The 25015-nt window shown below is 44.4% G+C and overlaps 1 protein-coding gene across 8 annotated transcripts in view; it reads left to right on the top strand.

The window, feature by feature from the left end:
* Positions 1-3151: 3151 nt before the first annotated feature.
* Positions 3152-25015, top strand: part of LOC106584308 (guanine nucleotide exchange factor DBS) — a 90677-nt gene continuing 68813 nt past the window's right edge. For 4 of the 8 annotated variants that reach the window (XM_045706531.2, XM_045706534.2, XM_045706532.2 and 1 more), the window contains exon 1: positions 3152-3559. In XM_045706531.2, coding sequence (XP_045562487.2) covers positions 3481-3559 — 79 coding nt within the window. In that variant the 5' untranslated portion in view covers positions 3152-3480. The remainder of the gene's footprint in view (positions 3560-25015) is intronic. The other 4 variants (XM_045706538.2, XM_045706537.2, XM_045706539.2 and 1 more) reach the window with 3 other exon arrangements.

Below are 25015 nucleotides of genomic sequence, written 5' to 3'. Positions count from 1 at the left end.
ACAATACATTTCACATGCTATTGTGCAAATGGAATAGACAACAGGTGGAAATTATAGGCAATTAGCAAGACACCCCCAATAAAGGAGTGGTTCTGCAGGTGGGGACCACAGACCACTTCTCAGTTCCTATGCTGGCTGATGTTTTGGTCACTTTTGAATGCTGGCGGTGCTTTCACTCTAGTGGTAGCATGAGACGGAGTCTACAACCCACACAAGTGGCTCAGGTAGTGCAGCTCATCCAGGATGGCACATCAATGCGAGCTGTGGCAAGAAGGTTTGCTGTGTCTGTCAGCGTAGTGTCCAGAGCATGGAGGCGCTACCAAGAGACAGGCCAATACATCAGGAGACGTGGTGGAGGCTGTAGGAGGGCAACAACCCAGCAGCAGGACCGCTACCTCCGCCTTTGTGCAAGGAGGAGCAGAAGGAGCACTGCCAGAGCCCTGCAAAATGACCTCCAGCAGGCCACAAATGTGCATGTGTCTGCTCAAACGGTCAGAAACAGACTCCATGAGGGTGGTATGAGGGCCCAACGTCCACAGGTGGGGGTTGTGCTTACAGCCCAACACCGTGCAGGACGTTTGGCATTTGCCAGAGAACACCAAGATTGGCAAATTCGCCACTGGCGCCCTGTGCTCTTCACAGATGAAAGCAGGTTCACATTGAGCAGGTGACAGACGTGACAGAGTCTGGAGACGCCGTGGAGAACGTTCTGCTGCCTGCAACATCCTCCAGCATGACCGGTTTGGCGGTGGGTCAGTCATGGTGTGGGGTGGCATTTCTTTGGGGGGCCGCACAGCCCTTCATGTGCTCGCCAGAGGTAGCCTGACTGCCTTTTTGTACCGAGATGAGATCCTCAGACCTCTTGTGAGACCATATTCTGGTGCGGTTGGCTCTGGGTTCCTCCTAATGCAAGACAATGCTAGACCTCATGTGGCTGGTGTGTGTCAGCAGTTCCTGCAAGAGGAAGGCATTGATGCTATGGACTGGCCCGCCCGTTCCCCAGACCTGAATCCAATTGAGCACATCTGGGACATCATGTCTCGCTCCATCCACCAATGCCACGTTGCACCACAGACTGTCCAGGAGTTGGCAGATGCTTTAGTCCAGGTCTGGGAGGAGATCCCTCAGGAGACCATCCGCCACCTCAGGAGCATGCCCAGGCATTGTAGGGAGGTCATACAGGCACGTGGAGGCCACACACACTACTAAGCCTCATTTTTACTTGTTTTAAGGACATTACATCAAAGTTGGATCAGCCTGTAGTGTGGTTTCTCACTTTAATTTTGAGTGTGACTCCAAATCCAGACCTCCATGGGTTGATAAATTGGATTTCCATTGATTATTTTTGTGTGATTTTGTTTTCAGCACATTCAACTATGTAAAGAAAAAAGTATTTAATCAGATTATTTCTTTCATTCAGATCTAGGATGTGTTGTTTAAGTGTTCCCTTTATTTTTTTGAGCAGTATAGATCGGTGGCAGCTAGTAGGCCGGCGACGACGACCGCCGAGCACCGCCCGACCGGGGAGAGGTGCCACCTTCTGTGGACGTTGTGACATCAGCGAAAAGGCAAGGGTCCACTTTTTCCAAAAACTTCACTCCTACTGTCACAGACTCATCTTCATCCTAACCCTCAGTGCAAGCCTCAGGCTCAGAAAACTTCACCACACCTACCACCTCCGATACTTTTCCCTCATTCACTTCCATTTCTTCTCCTGTCTTCTGCTCACTCTGCTTGCACTTTCTACCATTCTTCTTTAACAAACCATCTCCCTTTTTTTATGCCATTTTTAACCCGACTCAAGCTCACCCTCTTCCTCCCTCTCTCTCTTAGACCTCCTCTGCCTCTCATTTTCCCTCCATTCCTCCCCTGTATTCCAAGTATACGTCTCCTTTTGATAATACTGCACTTCTCCTGACATGCATCTTATTCTTGCCTTCTCAAGGGACACCATTGAACCAGCTGTCACAATCTCTGTACAATCAGCACGAACCCCTCGGGATGTAGAGCTCAACAGTGCATCCCACTTGTAAAGTAGCTGCTTCGCCTAGATTATCTTCTTTATCAATAGCTACCGCAACACTTTTCCATTTCAAACAAGCGCGCTGTTCCAACCGCCATCGACCGTCTCGCCATGACAGCATCGTACTATTCTTCTGTTCTTCATTTACACAATTAACCAAAACAAGGCTGCTTCTAGTCACCTTGACTGAATCGACAATCAGAGAGGTGAGCGACAGTAGCATTTCAAAAGTCAGAAGCGGCTTCCTCTCCTCCATCTCTTCTTCATCGACACTAGGGAGGGTCGTTTCTGTTGTACTAGGAATGATGTATGAAAAATAAGTGGTGAAATAAGTTAAAATAATATGTAGGCCTATAGCCTACACATTTTCATTCTGATATTATTGTATACCTCTCATCACCAGTCACGACCAGCTGTCACGACCAGCTATGCGTCACATGATTGTCTCCAGTGGTAATGGAGTGGGAGCGCAGATGTCTGCTGGGCAGTTTCTCAATGCTCATCTCCTAGGCAATCGCCACGGTCCCAAGAGCACTGGCATGTGGTAAGACGATAATGCTCTTGGCTTGCATTTCATCTCTTGGCTGGATTTCATCAAAATGTGGGACAGAATAGTAGAGGGGTGGGTTGCCATTATTGGATGGGGTTTCAAAACCAAAAAGAAGGGTAAACAGCCTATTGATGATGCTTTCTTTCATGACATTACAATAGTAATGCTAAATGTATTAATAGTCATATCTACATATTTAGTTTTTTATGCTAGTAGCCAATTTCAGCCTACATATTTCCATTATTAAAATGCCTGACTTGAAAATCAAATCCTTTACTTACAATATTATATTTTAAATTGCTATAATATTATTGAATATCATAGTTGGATTTCTGTTATATTGTCTGCCATTTAGACAATAATAATTTTCATAATTAATAAAATAATAATAATAATGAATTAAATTATTTTCTTGAAACAAAGTTTTCATCATGCCCCATGAGGTACTTTAGCTCCGTTCCAGTGGCTCTATATCTCCAGGTTTTGTGTTAGTGAATCCATTAGCCCCCTATCTCCCCAAGGCAGGTAGCGGCTCTCTGATTTGCTTCCTGGTGTCTGACTCAGCCTTTATTACAGCAAGCCGAGCATCTGCCTGAAAGCACCGTGAAATCCTCCTGATTGGCTCACCCAGTGAGTGTGTGTGTGTGTGTGAGTATCCATTATTAATGACACACACACACGTACTATGCTACATTGTATTGTCATTTTTGACGTGAAGAGATATTTTCAGTGGAGTTAGAGGTATCCTCAGACCCTCAAGTTGCTTCCCTTCTTTCACATCATCCCTCAGAGGTGCTTGCGGACTGGGAGGCATTGTGTGAGGAGGGTGCTTCAGCCTCCGGTGAGAGAGCGTGTTGACGAAGTAGAGTGGACCGAAGAGAAGAGCAGATGCTGCCCACACCCTAAGATGCTCTGCTGGCTGATAGAGGATGAGATGTCTCTGCAGGAGTTCCAGAAACGTGTGGGCTGTGTCATCACACATGTCGGTGAGTGTCCTGTCTTCATCCCTCCATGAGCCATCAGCCAAGGGGATACCCAGCAGCTGCTCCCTGCATGGTCTCCCTATTCCAGACAGCATCTTTAGAGATGCCTAGATATGAAATGCTTGACCATAGAGATACATGTGTGAATATTTGCTCTAAACAGATAGAAATGTCAGGTTTGTGCTGATCATTATTGTTGCAATTTATACACAATTTACATTTTAAACAGTTCAAGGTCAGAGTCAGCCTTACACAAATAACCATGTAGTATGTTGTTGTCTACTACGGCACTCATTTAATTTTTTTACATTTGAGTCATTTAGCAGACGCTCTTATCCAGAGCGACTTACAGTAGCAATTAGGGTTAAGTGCCTTGCTCAAGGGCACATTGACCGATTTTTCACCAGGCTGCTCTGGGATTTGAACCAGCGACCTTTTGGTTACTGGCCCAATGCTCTTAACTGCTAGGCTACCTGACACCCAAAATTGGGAAGTGGTTTGTGGATTTATATTTTATTCTTGTGTAGATTTATAATGGACGCATCATGTTCCACTCCAGTCAGACTTGTCATTCCATGCTGGTTGGTGTGATGTGTAATAACTAGTTGTCACAGCACATCACAGGGAGTGGGTGTCATCAGAAAGTGTGATTGTCATATATTGACAATTACTTTTCTATTCTCTGATAATCCCATCCTATTCTTACTATGAGTTTAATTGTAAATCACTATAACCACATTTTAGAGCCAATATGCATATCATCATGGAGATAGATATACAGTATTTACCCGTATCTATGGGTTTCATTACATATTTTATGATACTCAATGTTATTAGCCACAGAAGACAGCAAAACCTAGTATACATCTCTTTAGATTCCTATCTCCCCCTCTCTCACTTCCTCTTGTTCTCCTTCATTCCATATTCTACATCCGGGTCTTCCGGGCTGGGCAGAGGAAGTAGGTTATTGTGCCACGCTGGAGATTGTTACGGAGTGTATTCTATCACTGCTCTAGTGAGGCAGTCAGGCAGCAGCCATCTATTGGGGAGGGGACCATACAGCCAGTTACCATAGAAACGGAGATATCCCAGGCTTGTGTGCATTGGCCCTATTGATTTATGGAAACAGCCTCTCTCTCCTGTGTTGCTGTTCGCATCTCTCACTCCCCCAATTTATCAGAGACCCCCAATTATTTCCACTATCACACCCGTAGGGCGGTCTTTGGCCTACAAATAACACATCCATAGACTTGGAGGTCCTCTTCCTTTACTCATTAACCATAATTTAATCATTGTCAGTGTCATGTTATATGGTGAGCGTTATAGATTGCTGTCATCATAACACTTTATTATACCAATCTGACGTAACGGTCCCCACAGTGTCCTTTAATTAAAGGTTCATAATGAGCTTCCCTATACTGAAGATGATTGCCTTGCTACACAAGAGACTGACAACAGTAATGTTATTCTGCTAGTGGCATTTATTCTCTATGGATTTATTTAAAATCAAAGACACACCCCTCTGTTCATCTGTAAGGGATGTAGAGCTGCGCAAATTCAATCACATATTTGACATTAAAAGCCGTGTGTGGGAAATGGTGAGCTTGGCAGCTGATGTCAGCAGCACTACATCAGAGTTATTATTGCAGTTAAACCTTGTAACAGGCTCCATGACTCAGAGAGAAAGAAAGCGAGAGATGCAAGCCTTATCTGAGCTCTCATTGGTGGCAGGTGACATCATAGTTGCCGGAGTGTGAAGGCTGTGTAATTTAGGGTAACGGCGTATGGATTTTATGAATAATTCATGATAGAAATGATGTAGAATTCAAGCGGCTGACTCCTCTATTAAACAGAGTTATTAGAATGATCATAATACAGACCATAGTCCTCCCATAGTCCTCTCACAGCTCCTCCCAACAAATTATATTTACAGGAAAATACATGACCTACTTGAAATGGACCTTCAAGTATGTTATGTTTTGTTGCCTCTAGCAACCGAGGAATTACAGTAGTGCAATGCCTCTTGTGTACTGGGCAATCCTCCACAACACATCCCAAGGATATCTAATATGAAGAATTCAATCTCCAAATCATATAGGAAATATAAACTCAGTATACATTAGTTAAATTCTTAACCTCATAGTGTGCAAAGATTTTTGCCCTGTGTAGCAGTAACCCTAATTTCAGGCTGCCTTCTGAAATATTTAGTAGAGTAGAACAATGGAAATGTGTGGCATCGGTCATCCGTTGTCATGACTTCCACCGAAGTCGGTCACTCTCCTTGCTCGGGCGGCGTTCAGCGGTCGACGTCACCGGCCTTCTAGCCATTGCCGATCCACTTTTCATTTTCCTTTTGTTTTGTCTTTGATTTACACACCTGGTTTCAATTCTCCATTTACATGTTCATTATTTAACCCTCTGTTTTCCCTCTGGTTTTTGTGCATGTTTGTTCATTGTTAAGTGGTTGGTATTTCTGTGAGCTGGTGTGTTTCCCAACGTGGAATATATTGTTGGTTTATTTTCGAGTAAAGTTACGTTTTTACTCAGTTCTGTGTGCTGCACCTGACTTCATTTGACCCGCCACACACTGACATTTGACATCCGTTGCTAATTGAACTAACGGGATTAGCATGGTCTGGCTACTCAAGGCTGGCCCCAGATACATACTATGTGGTTAACACAGGGAAATGAAACAGTCTATAGGCCTATATAAACAGAAAATACAACCACATCAAAACATGAGCACAGACTAAAGACGCAGCTGACGGGGAATCGTAAAGGCACCAAGGCTGGAAAATGCAGTAAAATGTCAGTGTAATCACTTTGTGGTTTTCAGAGGCATTTTGTTTAAAACATACTTTCCACAGATGAGTAACCATTCTTGGCAGATTCTCACCAAGTGATCAGTGACAATGTACATGTTCCACTGGCTCTACAGCACAGACCTCGATCCTAGACGTTAATGTAATTTGTGTGAGCATGTTTATGGTTTCTCTCAGGATGAATGTTGGCTTACTTGTCTGTCATTCATTTTGTTGTAACTCTGGCACTATAGTAGTTATATCCTCTTACAGTAAGCAATGAATCTATTGAGACATCATAAAGAGTTAAATGGATAAATAGAAAGCAGCATCGTTTTGTCCCTTCCTTTATCTATGTCCCCACCCCTCATCCTCTTAGTAGCCAAAGGGCCATTGCTATCTTCCGAAATCAATACCAGATCCCACCATGAGCGCCTGTGCCATGTCATTCTGTAATACTGATAGTCCATTCATAAGCCTTCCTTGGCACAGAAGGAGATCTATAAAAAGTCCAGATTCTATCCCATATGCAGAGAGGTGAACAATGGAAAGGTCAGGAGGTCATCCTCTCTCCTGTTGGAACAGCAGCGCTGGTGTTCATCATCTCAAACGTCCTGATCAGATGCCTTCCTTCCTCACGTCTGACTTCTGAAATCATATCCCCTCACAACAATGCCATCAACTTTATCTCTGTTTTTGGATTTTAGATTATGTGGAATCATAAATGATTGATTGCAGTGATTCGATGTTCATTCATTGAGTGCATTTAATCTGTAGACATATCATAGACTGTTGGATTTTGTTTCACTCAGAGGTTGTCAACATATTTAAACCTCTTAAGGTTAGGTAGGTGTTCCAGCCATAGATCTTCCTGGTATCATAACAGCTCTGCTCTTCTTTACCCAGCCAGCCCAGCCTTGTTGTTATGACGTAGGCTGTATTCACACTGCTTCCCATTTGTCCCTCATTTACGTGAAAGGGGCTCTTTGGAAAACGTTTGTCTTATTTTGCACAGCCCCCTTTGGGCATTGGCCAGTATTTGAGTGGTGCTCACAGTAACACAATGGAACAATAGCCCATTGAGTCATAAATCTATTTTAAGAGTCTGGCCTAATTTCGAACTCTAATATGGACTTACTGCTCCAGTTTAAGGGCTCAGGGTGGCCCTCAGATCAACTCAGATCAGCAGGGTCAAGCTTCACAGCAGGCTTGGAAAAACAGAGGGCATGTAGGTGGAAGACAGAAGTCAGGCCAGCTAGGACACACAGAGGGAGCACTGGGGTTTACTACTCCCCATTCTCCTTCTGTGACCTTGACCTCTGTAACCCTTTCCTCTCTGAAGGTGGGTGGGAATTGTTTGTGAGAAGAATTACCTCTCAAGGCTACGGTGTCAATTCATGATCAATAGCACTGCAGATTATTTTTTTATTTTTTTTACCAGATCCTTAATCTATCTCTCAAGGGGTTGCAGTATATTGTGTGCAGTCACAGCATACCTGATCTTTGAGTCGATTTCCTATCCTCAGTGCTTCTCACGGTTGAGAGCTTTGATGCATGCTCTGCTCCTGCACTGATAAGTGGGGCTCACTGCCACAATGTAATAGTGCAGATGATCACAACTCTGAACCAGGGACGACATACTACTCATTTATAATTGAAATGGCACTGAAACTAGCTTTTTCCACAGATTTGTATATAATTGTATATGGTTAGGGTAGGGTTGTTCATCAACATGTTTATGTGAAATAAAATGTGAAATAAATACTGTATATGCTATTTGGACTTGGTTGGTTATGTCCTTGCAATAACGAGAGAATAAAAAATTGATTGCGAGGATTAGCAGATGCATTCCAATATGTATCTTTCAAAAATAGGGTGACCTTGTGTTGACATGCAGATATATATGTGTGAGCCCCATTACAATAGCAGGAAGCAATAAAAGACACTGTGTGGGTATCTGACTCAGTGTGTGTGATCCTGGACCTCGTTACTACCAGCACGGTGCTGTTCAGAGCTCACATATACAATACTATTCATCACCCTCCCTATGTGTGTGCAGTGTGTGTGTATTTTTTAGAGGGAGGAGTGACTGACAGATGCCACTGACACTAGGAGAACCTGGCCTTACTGCACTGGTCCTATGCAGTGTGGGCTTGTAGTATGTGGCTGCTCTGTCATTCGTTGATGACAGAGCAGGGTGGGGGTAAGGGCTGGGTAGGCTTCAGAACTGAAGGGAGCATTTGAGAGGACGGATAAAGCGGGCAGGGCGACAGGAATAGTGATCTCCGGATTCAAACATGAGGAGTACGTATTTTTATATGGCGGTGTCTTGTTCCTGTTTTCGTGTTTTTAGAGCACATGTCCCAATGGCAAAGGCCAGCTTTCTGCTGACAGAGCCACATGGTGATGTCATATGATGGAATTTACTCCCTGCCTCTGACCTTAAGTAGAAAAACAAACAGTGGAAATACTCTGATATTCTCCTTGTACAGCAGGTGTTGCTGCTTTTCTAGTCTTTTATGCTGTTTCAATTAGCATAGTGGTTTAGAATAGATAATGCCCATTCTGTGATTCAAGATCTTATTGTTGAACTGAACATATACAGTGCCTTGCAAAAGTATTCACCCCCCTTGGCGTTTTTCCTATTTTGTTGCATTACAACCTGTAATTTAAATGGATTTTTATTTGGATTTTATGTAATGGACATACACAAAATAGTCTAAATTGGTTAAGTGAAATAAAATAAAATACTTATTTAAAAAAAAAAAAAAACGTAAAAGTGGTGCGTGCATATGTATTCACCCCCTTTGCTATGAAGCCCCTAAATAACATCTGGTGCAACCAATTACCTTCAGAAGTCACATAATTAGTTAATTAAAGTCCACCTGTGTGCAATCTAAGTGTTACATGATCTGTCACATGATAGCAGTATATATATACACCTGTTCTGAAAGGCCCCAGAGTCTGCAACACCACTAAGCAAGGGGCATCACCAAGCAAGCGGCACCATGAAGACCAAGGAGCTCTCCAAACAGGTCAGGGACAAAGTTGTGGAGAAGTACAGATCAGGGTTGGGTTATAAAAAAATATCCGAAACTTTGAACATCCCACGGAGCACCATTAAATCATTATTAAAAAATGGAAAGAATATGGCACCACAACAAACCTGCCAAGAGAGGGCCGCCCAACAAAACCCACAGACCAGGCAAGGAGGGCATTAATCAGAGAGGCAACAAAGAGACCAAAGATAACCCCGAAGGAGCTGCAAAGCTCCACAGCCGAGATTGGAGTATCTGTCCATAGGACCACTTTAAATCGTACACTCTACAGAGATGGGCTTTACGGAAGAGTGGTCAGAAAAAAGCTGTTGCTTAAAGAAATAAATAAACAAATGCGTTTGGTGTTCACCAAAAGGCATGTGGGAGACTCCCCAAACATAAGGAAGAAGGTACCCTGGTCAGATGAGACTAAAATTGAGCTTTTTGGCATCAAGGAAAACGCAATGCCTGGTGCAAACCCAACACCTCTCATCAACCTGAGAACACCATCCCCACAGTGAAGCATGGTGGTGGTAGCATCATGCTGTGGGGATGTTTTTCATCGGCAGGGACTGGGAAACTGGTCAGAATTGAAGGAATGATGGATGACGCTAAATACAGGGAAATTCTTGAGGGAAACCTGTTTCAGTCTTCCAGAGATTTGAGACTGGGATGGAGGTTCACCTTCCAGCAGGACAGTGACCCTAAGCATACTGCTAAAGCAACACTCAAGTGGTTTAAGGTGAAACATTTAAATGTCTTGGAATGGCCTAGTCAAAGCCCAGACCTCCATCCAATTGAGAATCTGTGGTATGACTTAAAGATTGCTGTACACCAGCGGAACCCATCCAACTTGAAGGAGTTGGAGCAGTTTTTCCTTGAAGAATGGGCAAAAATCCCAGTGGCTAGATGTGCCAAGCTTATAGAGACATACCCCAAGAGACTTGCAGCTGTAATTGCTGCAAAAGGTGGCTCTACAAAGTATTGACTTTGGGGGGAATGAATAGTTATGCACGCTCAAGTTTTTATTTTAATTTTTTTGTCTTACTTCTTGTTTGTTTCACAATAAAAAATAATATTTTGCATCTTCAAAGTGGTAGGCATGTTGTGTACATAAAATGATACAACCCCCCCCAAAATCCTTTTTAATTCCAGATTGTAAGGCAACAAAATAGGAAAAATGCCAAGGGGGTGAACACTTTTGCAAGCCACTGTAGATCTTCTCACATGACATAATCACTGTGAGTACATCTGAACTAGTGACCTCCTGCACATCAACACCACTTAGGAATAGGAGTCTGTCTGTAGACACCCATTCTCTCTGCCTGGGAGACCAACTATCTGAGCATAGTCTGTGGAGACTTATCTCAAAGTCATCCATAAAGAAAGTAGGGACATTGCATCTTCAATTTTTACATATATATTTTATTATATTATATGGAAAATGTGGCAATATCAGATTATGTGATATGTGCACTGTATGTTTGAGATCTTTTTGGACTGAGCTGTTTATTGTAGTAAATGTGTATTGTAGGTGCGTGCAGAGGTAAACACTAAAGCCAAATATACATTTACATCATTTAGCAGATGCTCTTATCCAGAGCGACTTACAGTAGTGAATGCATACATTTCATACATTTGTACTCCGTACCGGTCCCCCGTGGGAATCAAACACACAACCCTGGCGTTGCAAACACCATGCGCTACCAACTGAGCCACACGGAGCCACACGGCGATCACTGTCATTAAAGTCGTACCTGAATAGACCAGTGTACTAAGATTAGCTAGCGAGAGTGATCTATGTTTATCAGCCAGTGGAAAGGTAAGCTTAAGATACAGACCTGTGTATTATGTATTTTTAAAAGCAGGAAGGCCACTGGCTCCTATTCCATGTGACAAACATCAAGACTATAGTATCACACATATTGGTCATCACTTTGACACTAAATGGACACATGATGATGTAATGGTTAAGTTCTTACAGCACACGGTGTGGTGAAGCCTGAAGACACAGAACAGGGGTGGCAGGGTAGCCTAGTGGTTGGAGCGTTGGACTAGTAACCGCAAGGTTGCAAGTTGAATCCCCAAGCTGACAAGGTACAAATCTGTCGTTCTGCCCCTGAACAAGGCAGTTAACCCACTGTTCCTAGGCCATCATTGAAAATAAGAATTTGTTCTTAACTGACTTGCCTAGTTAAATAAAGGTAAAATTTAAAAATTTAAAATAAATTGTAAATGAATGTTAGAAAAATGTCAGATAGTAGGCTACAATAGCAGTTCTACAAACTTACACCAAGTGCCATGCCCATGGGTGTAACTTAGTATGATTGAGTCATTATGATTATTCTTCATGATTATTCTCATGAAGTACATCCCCTTTACCAATGAGAGTGTCTTGTGAGGGAGGGGTGAGAAAGTGCTTCTGAGACAAGGACAGTAAATGAGCTACAGCCAGAAAGAGGAAAAGCAGTGCCTTTTGTGCTGTGTTCCTGACGCAGTGTCCACACAGCACTCTACATCACAGAGGCTGAATGTTGAGCTGGGTGGGGGAGGAAAGGGAAGCCCCAGTGCCTCGGGGTATAGTTGAGGATATTGGTGTAAACCATGCCAGTCTCCTGAGCTCCACTGGTCACAAGACTTGAACTCAGACCTCTGGCGAGAGCCCTGACAGATCACACACACACACACGTACCCACACACTCACAGACACACACATTGTAAGGACTCTGCTCCGTGGTGCTCTGCACAGTTTTCCATAACCACAGCTGGAGCCCTCAGGGCAGGACTGTCGTGTTCAGCGGTCTGGTTCGGTCCAGACAGGAAGACCTCGCCATGGGCTCAGTTATGTGTAAGTGACTGGATTACCTACTTTAAACCTTAATTTACATGTTCTGTGTCTTTCACACTCATACAGGTCTGGTTTCCACGACTCTTTTGCCTCCGAGTGGTGTGAAACAGATGTGATGTAAGCTAAGTTGTGCTACTGGAGAAGCCAGCTCAGTAGATAACAGTAGGCAGGGGCTGGTGGTTGAGTGGAGTTGTGTTTCCTTGTGACGTCTTGAGTAAGGAGCTCTGCGTGCTTACAGGCTTAAGACGTTCAGCAATGTGACCTAACAGAGAGGCCGGTGATTACCCTGTGAACACCTTGTGGGAACCTGGTCACAAATAGAGCTGGGGAATTCAAAATGACTGATCAATTCACATTGGAATGTATTATACAGTATAGTTACCTGTTGCTTCTGTGCATACATGTTGTGCTTCACAGAGAAATACATTGCATTTCACTGTTAGATTCTCCCCTGAGTGTGAAGTCACCTAAGCTTATCTAGAGGTTACATAAGGAGGGTTTTTGATTATCCTCTGTTGCATGTGCCTGACATAGAGAGGGAAGAGACGTAGGCAGAGGTCAGAGGCAGCAGCTAACTGGCTCCCGGGACTGAAGAGGAATAATTGCAGTGGCAGAGGCTGGCAGGGACTGGGTGTGTGCGTACTGTGTACAGTATGTGTTTGTGTGTATGTGTGTGAGATGTGCTGCGCTGAGAGACAGACTATCAGATGGAAGGCACTGTAAGAGAAGAGCGTCCAGGGGACTTGAAAAGCAGACCAGGGGTGATTCAGGAAGACTGAGCCGAGGAGGAGAGGGAAGCTCTGGTAGCCGCTCCGAGCTCTTTCTGTCCCTGTCTCCCTGGGCTGGAGTCTGGACTGACCTTGACTACACTAGGCACTGCGTAGGAAGGAGCTACACAGGCTGGTGTGCAGGAAAGCCATCTCTTGAACACGAACGCACACACTCTCAGAGATGAGTAGTGCAGATATTTTGGCACTCTGCTGTGGTGGGATGATGGACGGCTCCCCGCGGTACCAGACCATCCCCTCACGGTGTTCAGCATGCGGGCGGCACACGCGTGGCGCTTCCTCCATGGTGCGTATCTCTGCCGGGGAGATGGAGTCCTACCACCGCTTTCTGGGGGTGTGTCAGAAGACTGAGTCAGCCACGGGGAGAAGTATGTCCTCCCTCTCTTCCCTTTCAACCTCCTTCTCAGCACCTCTCCTTCACTCCATTCCTCTGTCAGTTTTTTTTTTAACTAGGCAAGTCAGTTAAGAACAAATTCTTATTTACAATGACTGCCTTGTTCAGGGGCAGAACGACAGATTTTTACCTTGTCAGCTCGGGGATTCGAGTTAGCTACATTTTGGTTACTGGTCCAACGCTCTAACCATTAGGCTGCGCTTGTTGATTGATGTGATGCTGCTAAGGCCCTGGTATGGCCTTGCTATATGTAAATGCTTTGGTGAGATTTCATTAGTCTGCTGCTGATGCTATCTGAGGTATGCCTTTCCTTCTAATATTAGACTGATGCATTTATGAATAGGCATGGCAGTTCTCACCTTCTCAGACATGCTTATTAAATGCCAGGTTGCTTTCCTATCTGCATGTCAAATGGCTTGCATTGTCCTGGATAGAAAGCTCCACATCACAACAACCTTTAAAAGAACACTTGAGTAGAACATGTCTTATACCATGCATGCAAGCTTGCACAATTTTTTATGTTTCTCTCTGTGGAGTAGTGGCAATGACAGCAGAAAAGAAATGGCTCCATGTTTAAAAAGAATGATAATCTGAATCATGGTGTCTATGGTTGGATAAAGATGTCCTGCTGACTGTTTTAAACGTGTGGGAAAAGACTAGCTGGCAAAGTTGAATGATATCACAAAATAACCTACCCAGAAGCAGTTGATGGTCCCACAAACCCTCAATGCCTAGACATGCACCGTTTCTTATGTGTGATTATCCCTTGCAACTGAAGCAAATCATCACCTATGGTATCCAGTTAGCTGCCAAGCCTATGTCCTTCAGGGCATCTGGTTCAAAATATGTGTATCTGAAGATATAAATGCAATTAAATTGTTTGGGTACATTCAAGTAAGGATATGTGTCACGTTTTGCTCTTCCTGAACTGTCTGCATTCAAAGGTGTATCTGAGATAAGGTTCTTTAGTCGGAACAAAGTGACATATTTTATTGCCAGAAAGCAGTTTCTGTATCTGTCCAAGCGCAATTCCAAGAAGTTTTTGATTGTTAATAAGAGAATGGGATATCCGTCTTAATGTCCTGAGTGTAAGGCTGAAACCATAATGACCATCACATGGCTTTGACGTCTTTTCCTCAGAGGTCCTTTCATCTCTCAGCATTATAATGACGTCCATTCATTCTGTTCCTAGAACAAGTTTCCACATGAATGTTGGGCAAAATTCATGGTCAAAATCCCAATTTGTTGCCCTATTTTTATCCAGTTGGTTGGTATTCCCTCCATCTGAAGTCCAGATTATTACACATCTGGGGCTCGTCCAACTTCCAAAGACAGTTTTGGCTTCGCTTTCATCTGATATCCATCACTAGGGGAGTTTTGTTATTGGAAGATAAATGGACCTGTCTGACACATCCTTTTATTGTTTTCTTGCACGACCTCCCTTTTCCTGAGTGTCAATGGGAAACGTGCTCTTTTGGACGTATGTGGATTTACGAACAAATATCTACTATATTCAAGCTTCTTCTCCAACAATATTGAAGGAGATTATATCAGTACTGTTCGTAGATCCATGACCATAGAAATGTCCTGGGTACATATGGAATTGCGTACTGTACAGATAGATCCACTGTATGTGACACTGCTTTGTGAGAAAATTAGCAACGCAAGTCAAATGGAGTACATTATACAGAAATCAAACACAATCAATTCTACCAAATGTATTCAGTTAGATTAACCTTTTAAAGGTAGTTTTACTACTCAATGATGGAGAATACTGGACACATATTGTAAGAGGATGTTCGATTTTCTATTTGATCTTCTTGCAGAGAGAAATATTAGCAGTCATATTCTCCCTGTGTGTAGATGTCAGCGTGAGCGTGAGGGCTTCTCCTCCTCTTAAAGCACTGGTGGAGGGCGGTGGTGGAGAGATGCTTGACCTAGTTCTTCCAAAAAACACTACCTCACTCTGTTTTATGGGCTCCTGCTGCGCTCGGCATGGAGTGTTGGTCACAGATTCTCATGTCCCTTTAGTTAAAGAAAAATTCCACCCAAAAACTATCTTTTGGTATTGGTTTCATTAGTCCATTGTTGACATAGTCCCTAAATGTTTTGCTTGTCAGCACTTACATTTTCAAGATAAGTAACTTTTAAAATACAGAAATAAAATTTAGCATCATATGATGCAAAACGCATCATCATGTGATGTAAAGGGCATCACACAGGAATGATTTCTGTATATTGAAAGTTACATATAGTGAAAATGTGAGTGTTGTTGTAGTATGATCTAAAATAAGGACGCGCGACAACGAGGTTCTAGCTCCAGCCTGTTTATTAACCTAACCCTCGCATGTCATACATAGGTACGAATTAGAGGTCGACCGATTAGGATTTTTCAACGCCGATACAGATACCGATTATTGGGGGCCCAAAAATATCCGATACCGATTAATCTGCCGATTTTTATTTATTTATTTGTAATAATGACAATTACAACAATACTGAATGAACACTTATTTTAACTTAATATAATACATCAATAAAATCAATTTAGCCTCAAATAAATAATGAAACATGTTCAATTTGGTTTAAATAATGCAAAAACAAAGTGTTGGAGAAGAAAGTAAAAGTGCAATATGTGCCATGTAAAAAAGCTAACGTTTAATTTCCTTGCTCAGAACATGAGAACATATGAAAGCTGGTGGTTCCTTTTAACATGAGTCTTCAATATTCCCAGGTAAGAAGTTTTAGGTTGTAGTTATTATAGGAATTATAGGACTATTTCTCTCTATACGATTTGTATTTCATATACCTTTGACTATTGATGTTCTTATAGGCACTTTAGTATTGCCAGTGTAACAGTATAGCTTCCGTCCCTCTCCTCACTCCTACCTGGGCTTGAACCAGGAACACATCGACAACAGCCACCCTCGAAGCAGCGTTACCCATGCAGAGCAAGGGGAACAACCACTCCAAGTCTCAGAGCGAGTGACGTTTGAAACACTATTAGCGCGCACCCGCTAACTAGCTAGCCATTTCACATCGGTTACACCAGCCTCATCTTGGGAGTTGATAGGCTTGAAGTCATAAACAGCGCAATGCATTGCGAAGAGCTGCTGGCAAAACGCACGAAAGTGCTGTTTTGAATGAATGCTTACGAGCCTGCTGCTGCCTACCATCGCTCAGTCAGACTGCTCTATCAAATCATAGACTTAATTATAACATAATAACACACAGAAATACAAGCCTTAGGTCATTAATATGGTCGAATCTGGGAACTATCATCTCGAAAACAAAACGTTTTTCCTGTCAATGAAATACGGAACCGTTCCGTATTTTATCTAATGGGTGGCATCCCTAAGTCTAAATATTCCTGTTACATTGCCCAACCTTCAATGTTATGTCATAATTACGTAAAAATTCTGGAAAATTAGTTCGCAACGAGCCAGGCGGCCCAAACTGTTGCATATACCCTGACTCTGCGTGCAATGAACGCTAGAGATGTGACACAATTTCATGTTAGCAGGCAATATTAACTGAATATGCAGGTTTAAAAATATATAGTTGTGTATTGATTTTAAAGAAAGGCATTGATGTTTATGATTAGGTACATTGGTGCAACGACAGTGCTTTTTTCGCAAATGCGTTTGTTAAATCAACACCCGTTTGGCGAAGTAGGCTATGATTCGATGATAAATTAACAGGCACCGCATCGATTATATGCAACGCAGGACACGTTAGATAAACTAGTAATATCATCAACCATGTGTAGTTAACTAGTGATTATCTTAAGATTGATAGTTTTTTATAAGATAAGTTTAATGCTAGCTAGCGATTTACCTTGGCTTCTTGCTGCCTTCGCGTAACAGGTAGTCAGCCTGCCATGCAGGCTCCTTGTGGAGTGGAATGTAAGGCAGGTGGTTAGAGCGTTGGACTAGTAACCGGAAGGTTGCAAAAACGAATCCCCCCTGAACAAGGCAGTTAACCCCCGTTCCTAGGCCGTCATTGAAAATAAGAATGTGTTCTTAATCTGACTTGCCTAGTTAAATAAAGGTGTAAAAAAAAATAATAACAAAAAAATATCGGCAAATTGGTGGCCAAAAATACAGATTACCGATTGCTATAAAAACTTGAAATCAGCCCTAATTAATCGGTCGACCTCTAGTACGGATACCCCCAAGGGACATCCTACTACATCTTCCCCTCTCCAATGAACAAGAACTCAACATGCATAACCACTGAAGCATAACTGAAATGCAATTTTGGAAACCAGTATTATTCTCTAACATGCTACTTCACATCCTGAAACAGTATGAAAGCATTAAATCACACAGTATGAACATTAACTTAGGTACAGTCTCTTTTTGCTGGTTATGGTCCCCAACAGTATGTTTTCTCTTCACGTAACATAGTCTTTCAGCCACTCTGGTGGCTTCACATCACTTTTTGGGTGCGCTTGTGGCTCTGTGAGCATTCTCTCTCCTTCACCCTCTTTTTGTGCATTTTCTGTGGCCTCAGTCTGTGTGGCTGGTAGATCTGGAAGAGCTCTGAGGTGTGTTTGGTTCCTTTGTACCTCTTCTGAGCCTGTCCACCACATGGGAGCGTGGGGCATCCGCTTCCCTCAGCACTATTGCTGGTGTCTTTAAGTTTGTAATCCACACACGTTGACCTTCGGTCAGCTCTGGCCTCTCCGTAGCACGGTGTCTCTGATTAAAGTCTCCTGTTTGCGTTTGTTTCAGCCGTTTGTCCCTCTCAGCGAAGGTCTTCCCGTTAGGCCATCGGGTTTAAGCTGAACCGGCGAGACAGGCAATGGGGAACGCAGCCTCCTGCCCATCAGGAGCTCGGCAGGCGACGGCCCATGATGCAGTGTTGTAACTCTGTAAGCTAACAGAGCCCAGTATGGATCCTTGTTCTTTTTCAGCAGTCCCTTGACTGTTTTAACAGCTCTCTCTGCCTCACCATTACTCTGTGCATGGTAGGGGCTACTGGTCACATGTGTAAAGTCATATTCTGCGGCAAAAGCAGAAAAGGAGCTTGCAGAGAACTGGGGAGCGTTATCTGTAACCAGGACCTCAGCGACCCCTTGCCTGGAAAAAATTTACTTTAATCCATTGATAACACCAGCTGATGTGGTTATGGGTGTCTTTGCTATTTCAATGTATCTTGAGTAGTAATCTACCACTAGCAGATAAGTGTCATTTTTCCAATAGAACATATCTGCCCCTACCTTTTGCCATGGCCATTTTGGCAGCTCCGTTGCCATCATTGGCTCCGGATGACAAGGTTGACATTTTGTACAGACCTCACACTGGGCCACCAGCTTGGCAATCTGAGTACTCAGACCAAGCCACCACACTGACTGTTGAGCCCTCAGTCTGCATTTGGTTATCCCCATGTGTCCATCATGCACTCTGTCTAGCATTTCTGGTTGTAGAGTCTCTGGGATAACTATCCGTTGTCCTTTCATGAGAAGGTCTCCATTACAGTGGAAGTCACTTTGGTGCACCCAATAGGGCTTCAGCAGCTGAGGCAGTTCCTCCTGTCTGGGCCATCCCCTTTTGCACTGCTGCACTATCTGTTTGCAGATGTGGTCTCGTTGTTGCTCCTCTGCAATCTGCTGCAGTTTGGTCTGAGATGCAGGTAGGCTGTCCCTTATTGCATTAATGGACACCTGTTGTCACGTCCTGACCAGTAAAAGGGGTTATTTGTTATTGTAGTTTGGTCAGGGCGTGGCAGGGTGTGTTTTTCTGTGTGTTTTGGGGTTTTGGGCATTCTATGATCTATTTTCTATGTTTTGTATTTCTTTGTTTTGGCCGGGTATGGTTCTCAATCAGGGACAGCTGTCTATCGTTGTCTCTGATTGGGAACCATACTTAGGCTGCCCTTTTGCCACCTGTCCTTGTGGGTAGTTAACTTTGTTTGTGGCACTTTGCCCTGTAAGCTTCACGGTCGTTTTGTATTGTTTATTGGTTTTGCTGGCGACATTCAATAAAGAGGAAACTGTACGCTCACCACGCTGCACCTTGGTCTACTTCATCCGACGGACGTGACAGAACTACCCACCACCAAGGGACCAAGCAGCGTGGCCAGGAGAGGCAGCCCCAAGATTTTTCTTTGGGGGGGCACACGGGACGGTCGGCGGAGCCGAGGATGGAACCAGAGCCAGTCGGGGTGAAATTGGAGGTGAGCGAAGGGAGCGAAGCAGAGACAGTGAAGGAGTTGATGGGGAGATTGGAGGAGAGAGCTATGAGAGAGCTGCTGTGTTGGTGCATGAGGCACAACATTCGCCCTACGGAGCGTGTCCTCGAATTGATGTCACCTGAGTCAGCTCTCCATACTCGTCCTGAGGTGCGTGCTAGCCGTCTGGTGAAGACTGTGCCAGCCCCACGCACCAGGCCTCCTGTGCGCCTCCCCAGCCCTGCACGTCTTGTGCCAGCTTGGCGCTCCAGACCTCCAGTGCGCCTCCACAGCCTGGTGAGTCCTGCGCCCGCTCCACACACGGTTTCCCCAGTTCGCCTGGAGAACCCAGTGCGGCCTGAGCCAACTCCCCATGCTTACCATGGCGAGCATTTGACTGGTCAGGCCCCATGCTATGGGGTGATGTGCACGGTTTCGAGGCCGAGCATCCACAGGCCGGTGTGCTCGGTGCCAGCATCCCACATTTGCCGGGGGAAAGCGGGCACCCAGCCAGTATGGGTGGTGCCAGTCCTGCGCTCGAGACCGCCAGTGCGCCTCCACGGCCCAGTCTATCCGATGCCTGCTCCCAGAGCCAGGCCTTTTGCAAGTCTCCCAGCCTGGCGAGTCCTGTGCCTGCTCCCAGAGCCTGGCCTCCTGCATGTCTCTCAAGCCGGGTGAGTCCTGTGCCTGCTCCCAGAGCCAGGCCTCCTGCATGTCTCTCCAGCCGGGTGAGTCCTGTGCCTGCTCCTAGAGCCAGGTCTCCTGCAAGTCTCCCCAGCCTGGTAAGTCCTGTGCCTGCTCCCAGAGCCAGGCCTCCTGCATGTCTCCCCAGCCTTAGTACTGTCATGTCCTGACCCGTAAAAGGGGTTATTTGTTATTGTAGTTTGGTCAGGGCGTGACAGGGGGTGTTTTTCTGTGTGTTTTGGGGTTTTGGGCATTCTATGTTCTATTTTCTATGTTTTGTATTTCTTTGTTTTGGCCGGGTATGGTTCTCAATCAGGGACAGCTGTCTATCGTTGTCTCTGATTGGGAACCATACTTAGGCAGCCCTTTTTCCCACCTGTCCTTGTGGGTAGTTAACTTTGTTTGTGGCACTTTGCCCTGTAAGCTTCACGGTCGTTTTGTATTGTTTATTGGTTTTGCTGGCGACATTCAATAAAAAGGAAAATGTACGGTCACCACGCTGCACCTTGGTCTACTTCATCCGACGGACGTGACACCGGTACCTAACTAACATCACCACCCTGGATGGTTCTGACCTAGAATATGTGGATAACTATAAATACCTAGGTGTCTGGTTAGACTGTAAACTCTCCTTCCAGACTCATATTAAACATCTCCAATCGGCTTTCTATTTCGCAACAAAGCCTCCTTCACTCACGCCGCCAAACTTACCCTAGTAAAACTGACTATCATACCGATCCTTGACTTCGGTGATGTCATCTACAAAATAGCTTCCATTACTCTACTCAGCAAACTGGATGCAGTCTATCACAGTGCCATACGTTTTGTTACCAAATCACCTTATACCACCCACCACTGCGACCTGTATGCTCTAGTCGGCTGGCCCTCGCTACATATTCGTCGCCAGACCCACTGGCTCCAGGTCATCTATAAGTCTATGCTAGGTAAAGCTCCGCCTTATCTCAGTTCACTGGTCACGGTAACAATACCCACCCGTAGCACACATTCCAGCAGGTATATCTCACTGATCATCCCCAAAGCCAACACCTCATTTGGCCGCCTTTCCTTCCAGTTCTCTGCTGCCAGTGACTGGAACGAATTGCAAAAATCGCTGAAGTTGGAGACTTTTATTTCCCTCACCAACTTTAAACATCAGCTACCTGAGCTGCTAACCGATCGCTGCAGCTGTACATAGTCCATCTGTAAATTGCCCACCCAATCGACATACCTCATCCCCATACAGTTCTTATTTTATTTACTTTTCTGCTCTTTTGCACACCAGTATTTCTACTTGCACATCATCATATGCTCATTTATCACTCCAGTGTTAATCTGCTAAATTGTAATTATTCGCTCCTATGGCCTATTTATTGCCAGCCTCCTCATGCCTTTTGTACACACTGTATATAGACTTTCTTTTTTTTCCTACTGTGTCATTGACTTGTTTATTGTGTTATTGGCTTGTTTATTGTTTACTCCATGTGTAACTCTGTGTTGTTGTCTGTGTCACACTGCTTGCTTTATCTTGGCCAGGTCGCAGTTGTAAATGAGAACTTGTTCTCAACTAGCCTACCTGGTTAAATAAAGGTGAAATAAACATTTAAAAAAAACTCACCCTCTAGACATTGCTCCTCCTCTGATAATGGATGTTTAATTGGGGCCCTGGAGAGTGCGTCTGCTGTGATCAGTGCCTTCCCTGGCACATACACCATCTTGTAGGTGAACCTCAGTAATCTGAGGTGGAAGCGCAGAACTCTGGGAGGCAAGTCGTCCAGTGCTTTTGTCCCTAACAGAGCCAACAGTGGTTTGTGGTCAGTCTCTGCTGTAAACTGCAGGTCAATTAGGTATTGGCTGAGCCTTTCACATGCCCATGTGATAGCCAATGCCTCCTTCTCCACTTGAGCATACCTTTGCTCTGTGTCGGATAAGCTTCGGGAGATGTATGCTATTGGACGCCATTCCATGTTGTCCTGCATCTGTGTGAGGACCGCCCCTAGCCCAAAGGATGATGCATTTGCTGATACCTTTGTCTTAGCGTGGGGACGGTACTGGGCCAGCACTCTCTGTGAGGCCAGGTCTCCTTTGATTTTGTCAAACGCTACCTGTTGCATGTGAGCCCATGACCAGTCATTCTCTTTGGCTAGTAAGTCTCTCAGAGGTTTGGTTGTATCTGAGAACTGTGGGAGGAACTTACCCACATATGTGGCCATGCCTAAGAAGGTCCTGACTTCAGCCACATTCTGGGGTCTGGGCATATCTGTGATGGCGCTGATCTTCTCTGGGTCCGGCTCTATTCCAGCTGCACTGATTTTGTGTCCCAAGAACAAGACCTCTGACTGTGCAAAAGTGCATTTTCCATTGAGTGTCAGGCCAGTCTCCTGGAGTCAGGTCAGAACTGCTGTGAACCTTACATCATGTTCTGCTCTGTCCCTTCACGAGCACATCGTCCGCGTGGACTATGACGCCACTCAGCCCATCCAACAGCTGGGACATGCGTCTTTGGAAATGCTCAGGACCGGAAGCGATTCCAAATGGCAAAACATTAAAACAGTAACGGCTAAACGGTGTTATAAACGTTGTGAGTGCCCTACTCTCTGTTTGCGCATATTAAACCTAGCTCTCTCAAATATAATGTTGTGTCTCCCTACAAAATGCGTTTCAAAACAGTCTTTAACGGCACTGTAGTTAAGTTTCTCTTCCTCAGTCAACGTTGAAGCATTTAATATATCCTCGGCTTCATCACCCATGGAGTAGATCAGTGTATTAACTTGAAATGCCTCATTTTTCATGTTTAAGCCTGATGCTACCCTGTACCTTTCAAAGCGCCTCCCTACAAAATTCTCCGGGGGACAAATGCGAAATTCGTCAGCACTAGCCACTGGCCTGTCCGTGTTTGCGCCAGAGCCCGTTGAACTTGGAGTCGCAAACCCTGAAATCCCGCCAGCTTCTTCCTCTTGCAACATGTTGCTTAGCAGTAACTTAGTCCTTGCTCGTTAGCTAGCAAAATAATGATATGCGCTGTTTTATCTCCAACACTGTGCCCTCCCTGCTTTGAAACAGCCTGAATGTATGATTTACTTGGTACGTCCTTCACGTTTATGTGAATGTTAAACCCACTTCTGACACCATGTAGTATGATCTAAAATAAGGAGCGGCGACAACGAGGTTCTAGCTCCAGCCTGTTTATTAACCTAACCCTCGCATGTCACACATAGGTATGGATACCCCCAAGGGACATCCTACTACAGTTGTCAAGCAAAACATTTTGGGACTATGTCAACAATGGATTTATGAAACAAATACCAAAATATCTTATTTGGGTGGAGGTTTCCTTTAAGACAGAAGCTTTTGTTCTGGAGAGGCTGTATCAACCACTATTAAATTATAAGGTTGGACTACTTTCATACAATACTTTATGCATATAATTTGATTGTGCTTCTGTTTAAAATGTCCATTTAGTTAAATGTGTTACCCTATACGCGCACACCTGTATGTATGTGTTGGCGCGCATGTGTGTGTCTGTGTGGTTGGGTGTCATGCAGCAGGGATCAGACTGGATGAGGAACGTCATGGGCTGGTTGGCTGAGTGTCTTTACAGTCACATGTTGATGGGAGGGGAGCTCGAAAAACGGTGCTGTGGTCCGCTGGTCCCTGATGCTGAGGGGATGATTTGTGTTAGATAGTCCACTGCTTTAAAATGCTCATTAGGGAGGCTAATCCAGCCTATCAACTGTCCTCTCCTGGACGACAGATATTGTTACCGGGATGAATTTCTCAGCCCAGTGCTCAATTTGTCAACTACGGGGTTCATATCCCATGAGGATAGTGTGGAGGGCAAGTATGTGTGGCGTTTAGGCTATATGTGGTGGATATTGTAGGCTAAGTTTTTCATACAGAAAATTTGAGTGCATATGTGACGTGTGTCTTTTGTTTGGAAAGAGAACAATGCAAAATGTATCAACATATTGATTTGCACTCCTTCCGAACAATTGGCTGTCTCCTTATTTTGTCCTCAATAATGGCTTCTTGTTATGTAACCCTGTAACAGTAGGCTTATTGTCTGTGTGTGAAATCCATGGTGGCTCACGCAGACAGGTCGACAGGGCAGACACAGCAGAGAGGGAGTCTAGCTAACTTCCCGTCTACCCGTTCAGACACAGCTGATCTCCCTGCTGTAGACTGCTGCTGACCCGCCAACTGATTAAACACAGAGCTAATTATCCCATAATACCAGATCTACTGGCTGCATTCTCTTTCTCCCGCTCTTATTTAGGCCACATGCAGGCGCACAGTTACCTGCTCTCCCTGGGGGGAGGGGGGGGGGGGGGGGGGGGGTGTAAGAGTTTTTGTTTGTTTACAAAATAAAGGGTAGAGTTTTAAGTCTAAACCCTGACATAGATTCAAAGTACATGGAGTGACATTTTTTTTAATTACTTATTTATGAAATTGTATAATACATTCAGGTCCACTAAAACATTTAATTGGATTTACAACAGAATGGTTTTCATGTTGTCCTTTGTGCGACGATTGTAACACATTTCATGTGGCAAACTTGACAGCACGTTTCAGTGAATCTCACTATTTTGGAATACAGTGTACAATAGGAAGGAAAGCTGCTTATTTAACATACAATGCCTCAGTAGCTGCCACTGGTGTTTTGGGACATACTTGCTCTAGGACCATAAACACCCTTGTCTTCCCATGCAGTTGCTCTTAGAGAAGAGGGATGGAT

This window comes from Salmo salar, chromosome 23 (assembly GCF_965601325.2).
Source record: "Salmo salar chromosome 23, fSalSal1, whole genome shotgun sequence".
NCBI classification, from domain to species: Eukaryota; Metazoa; Chordata; class Actinopteri; order Salmoniformes; family Salmonidae; genus Salmo; species Salmo salar.
The sequence above is the reverse complement of the archived record's forward strand: the minus strand, read 5'-3'. Positions and strand labels throughout refer to the sequence as shown.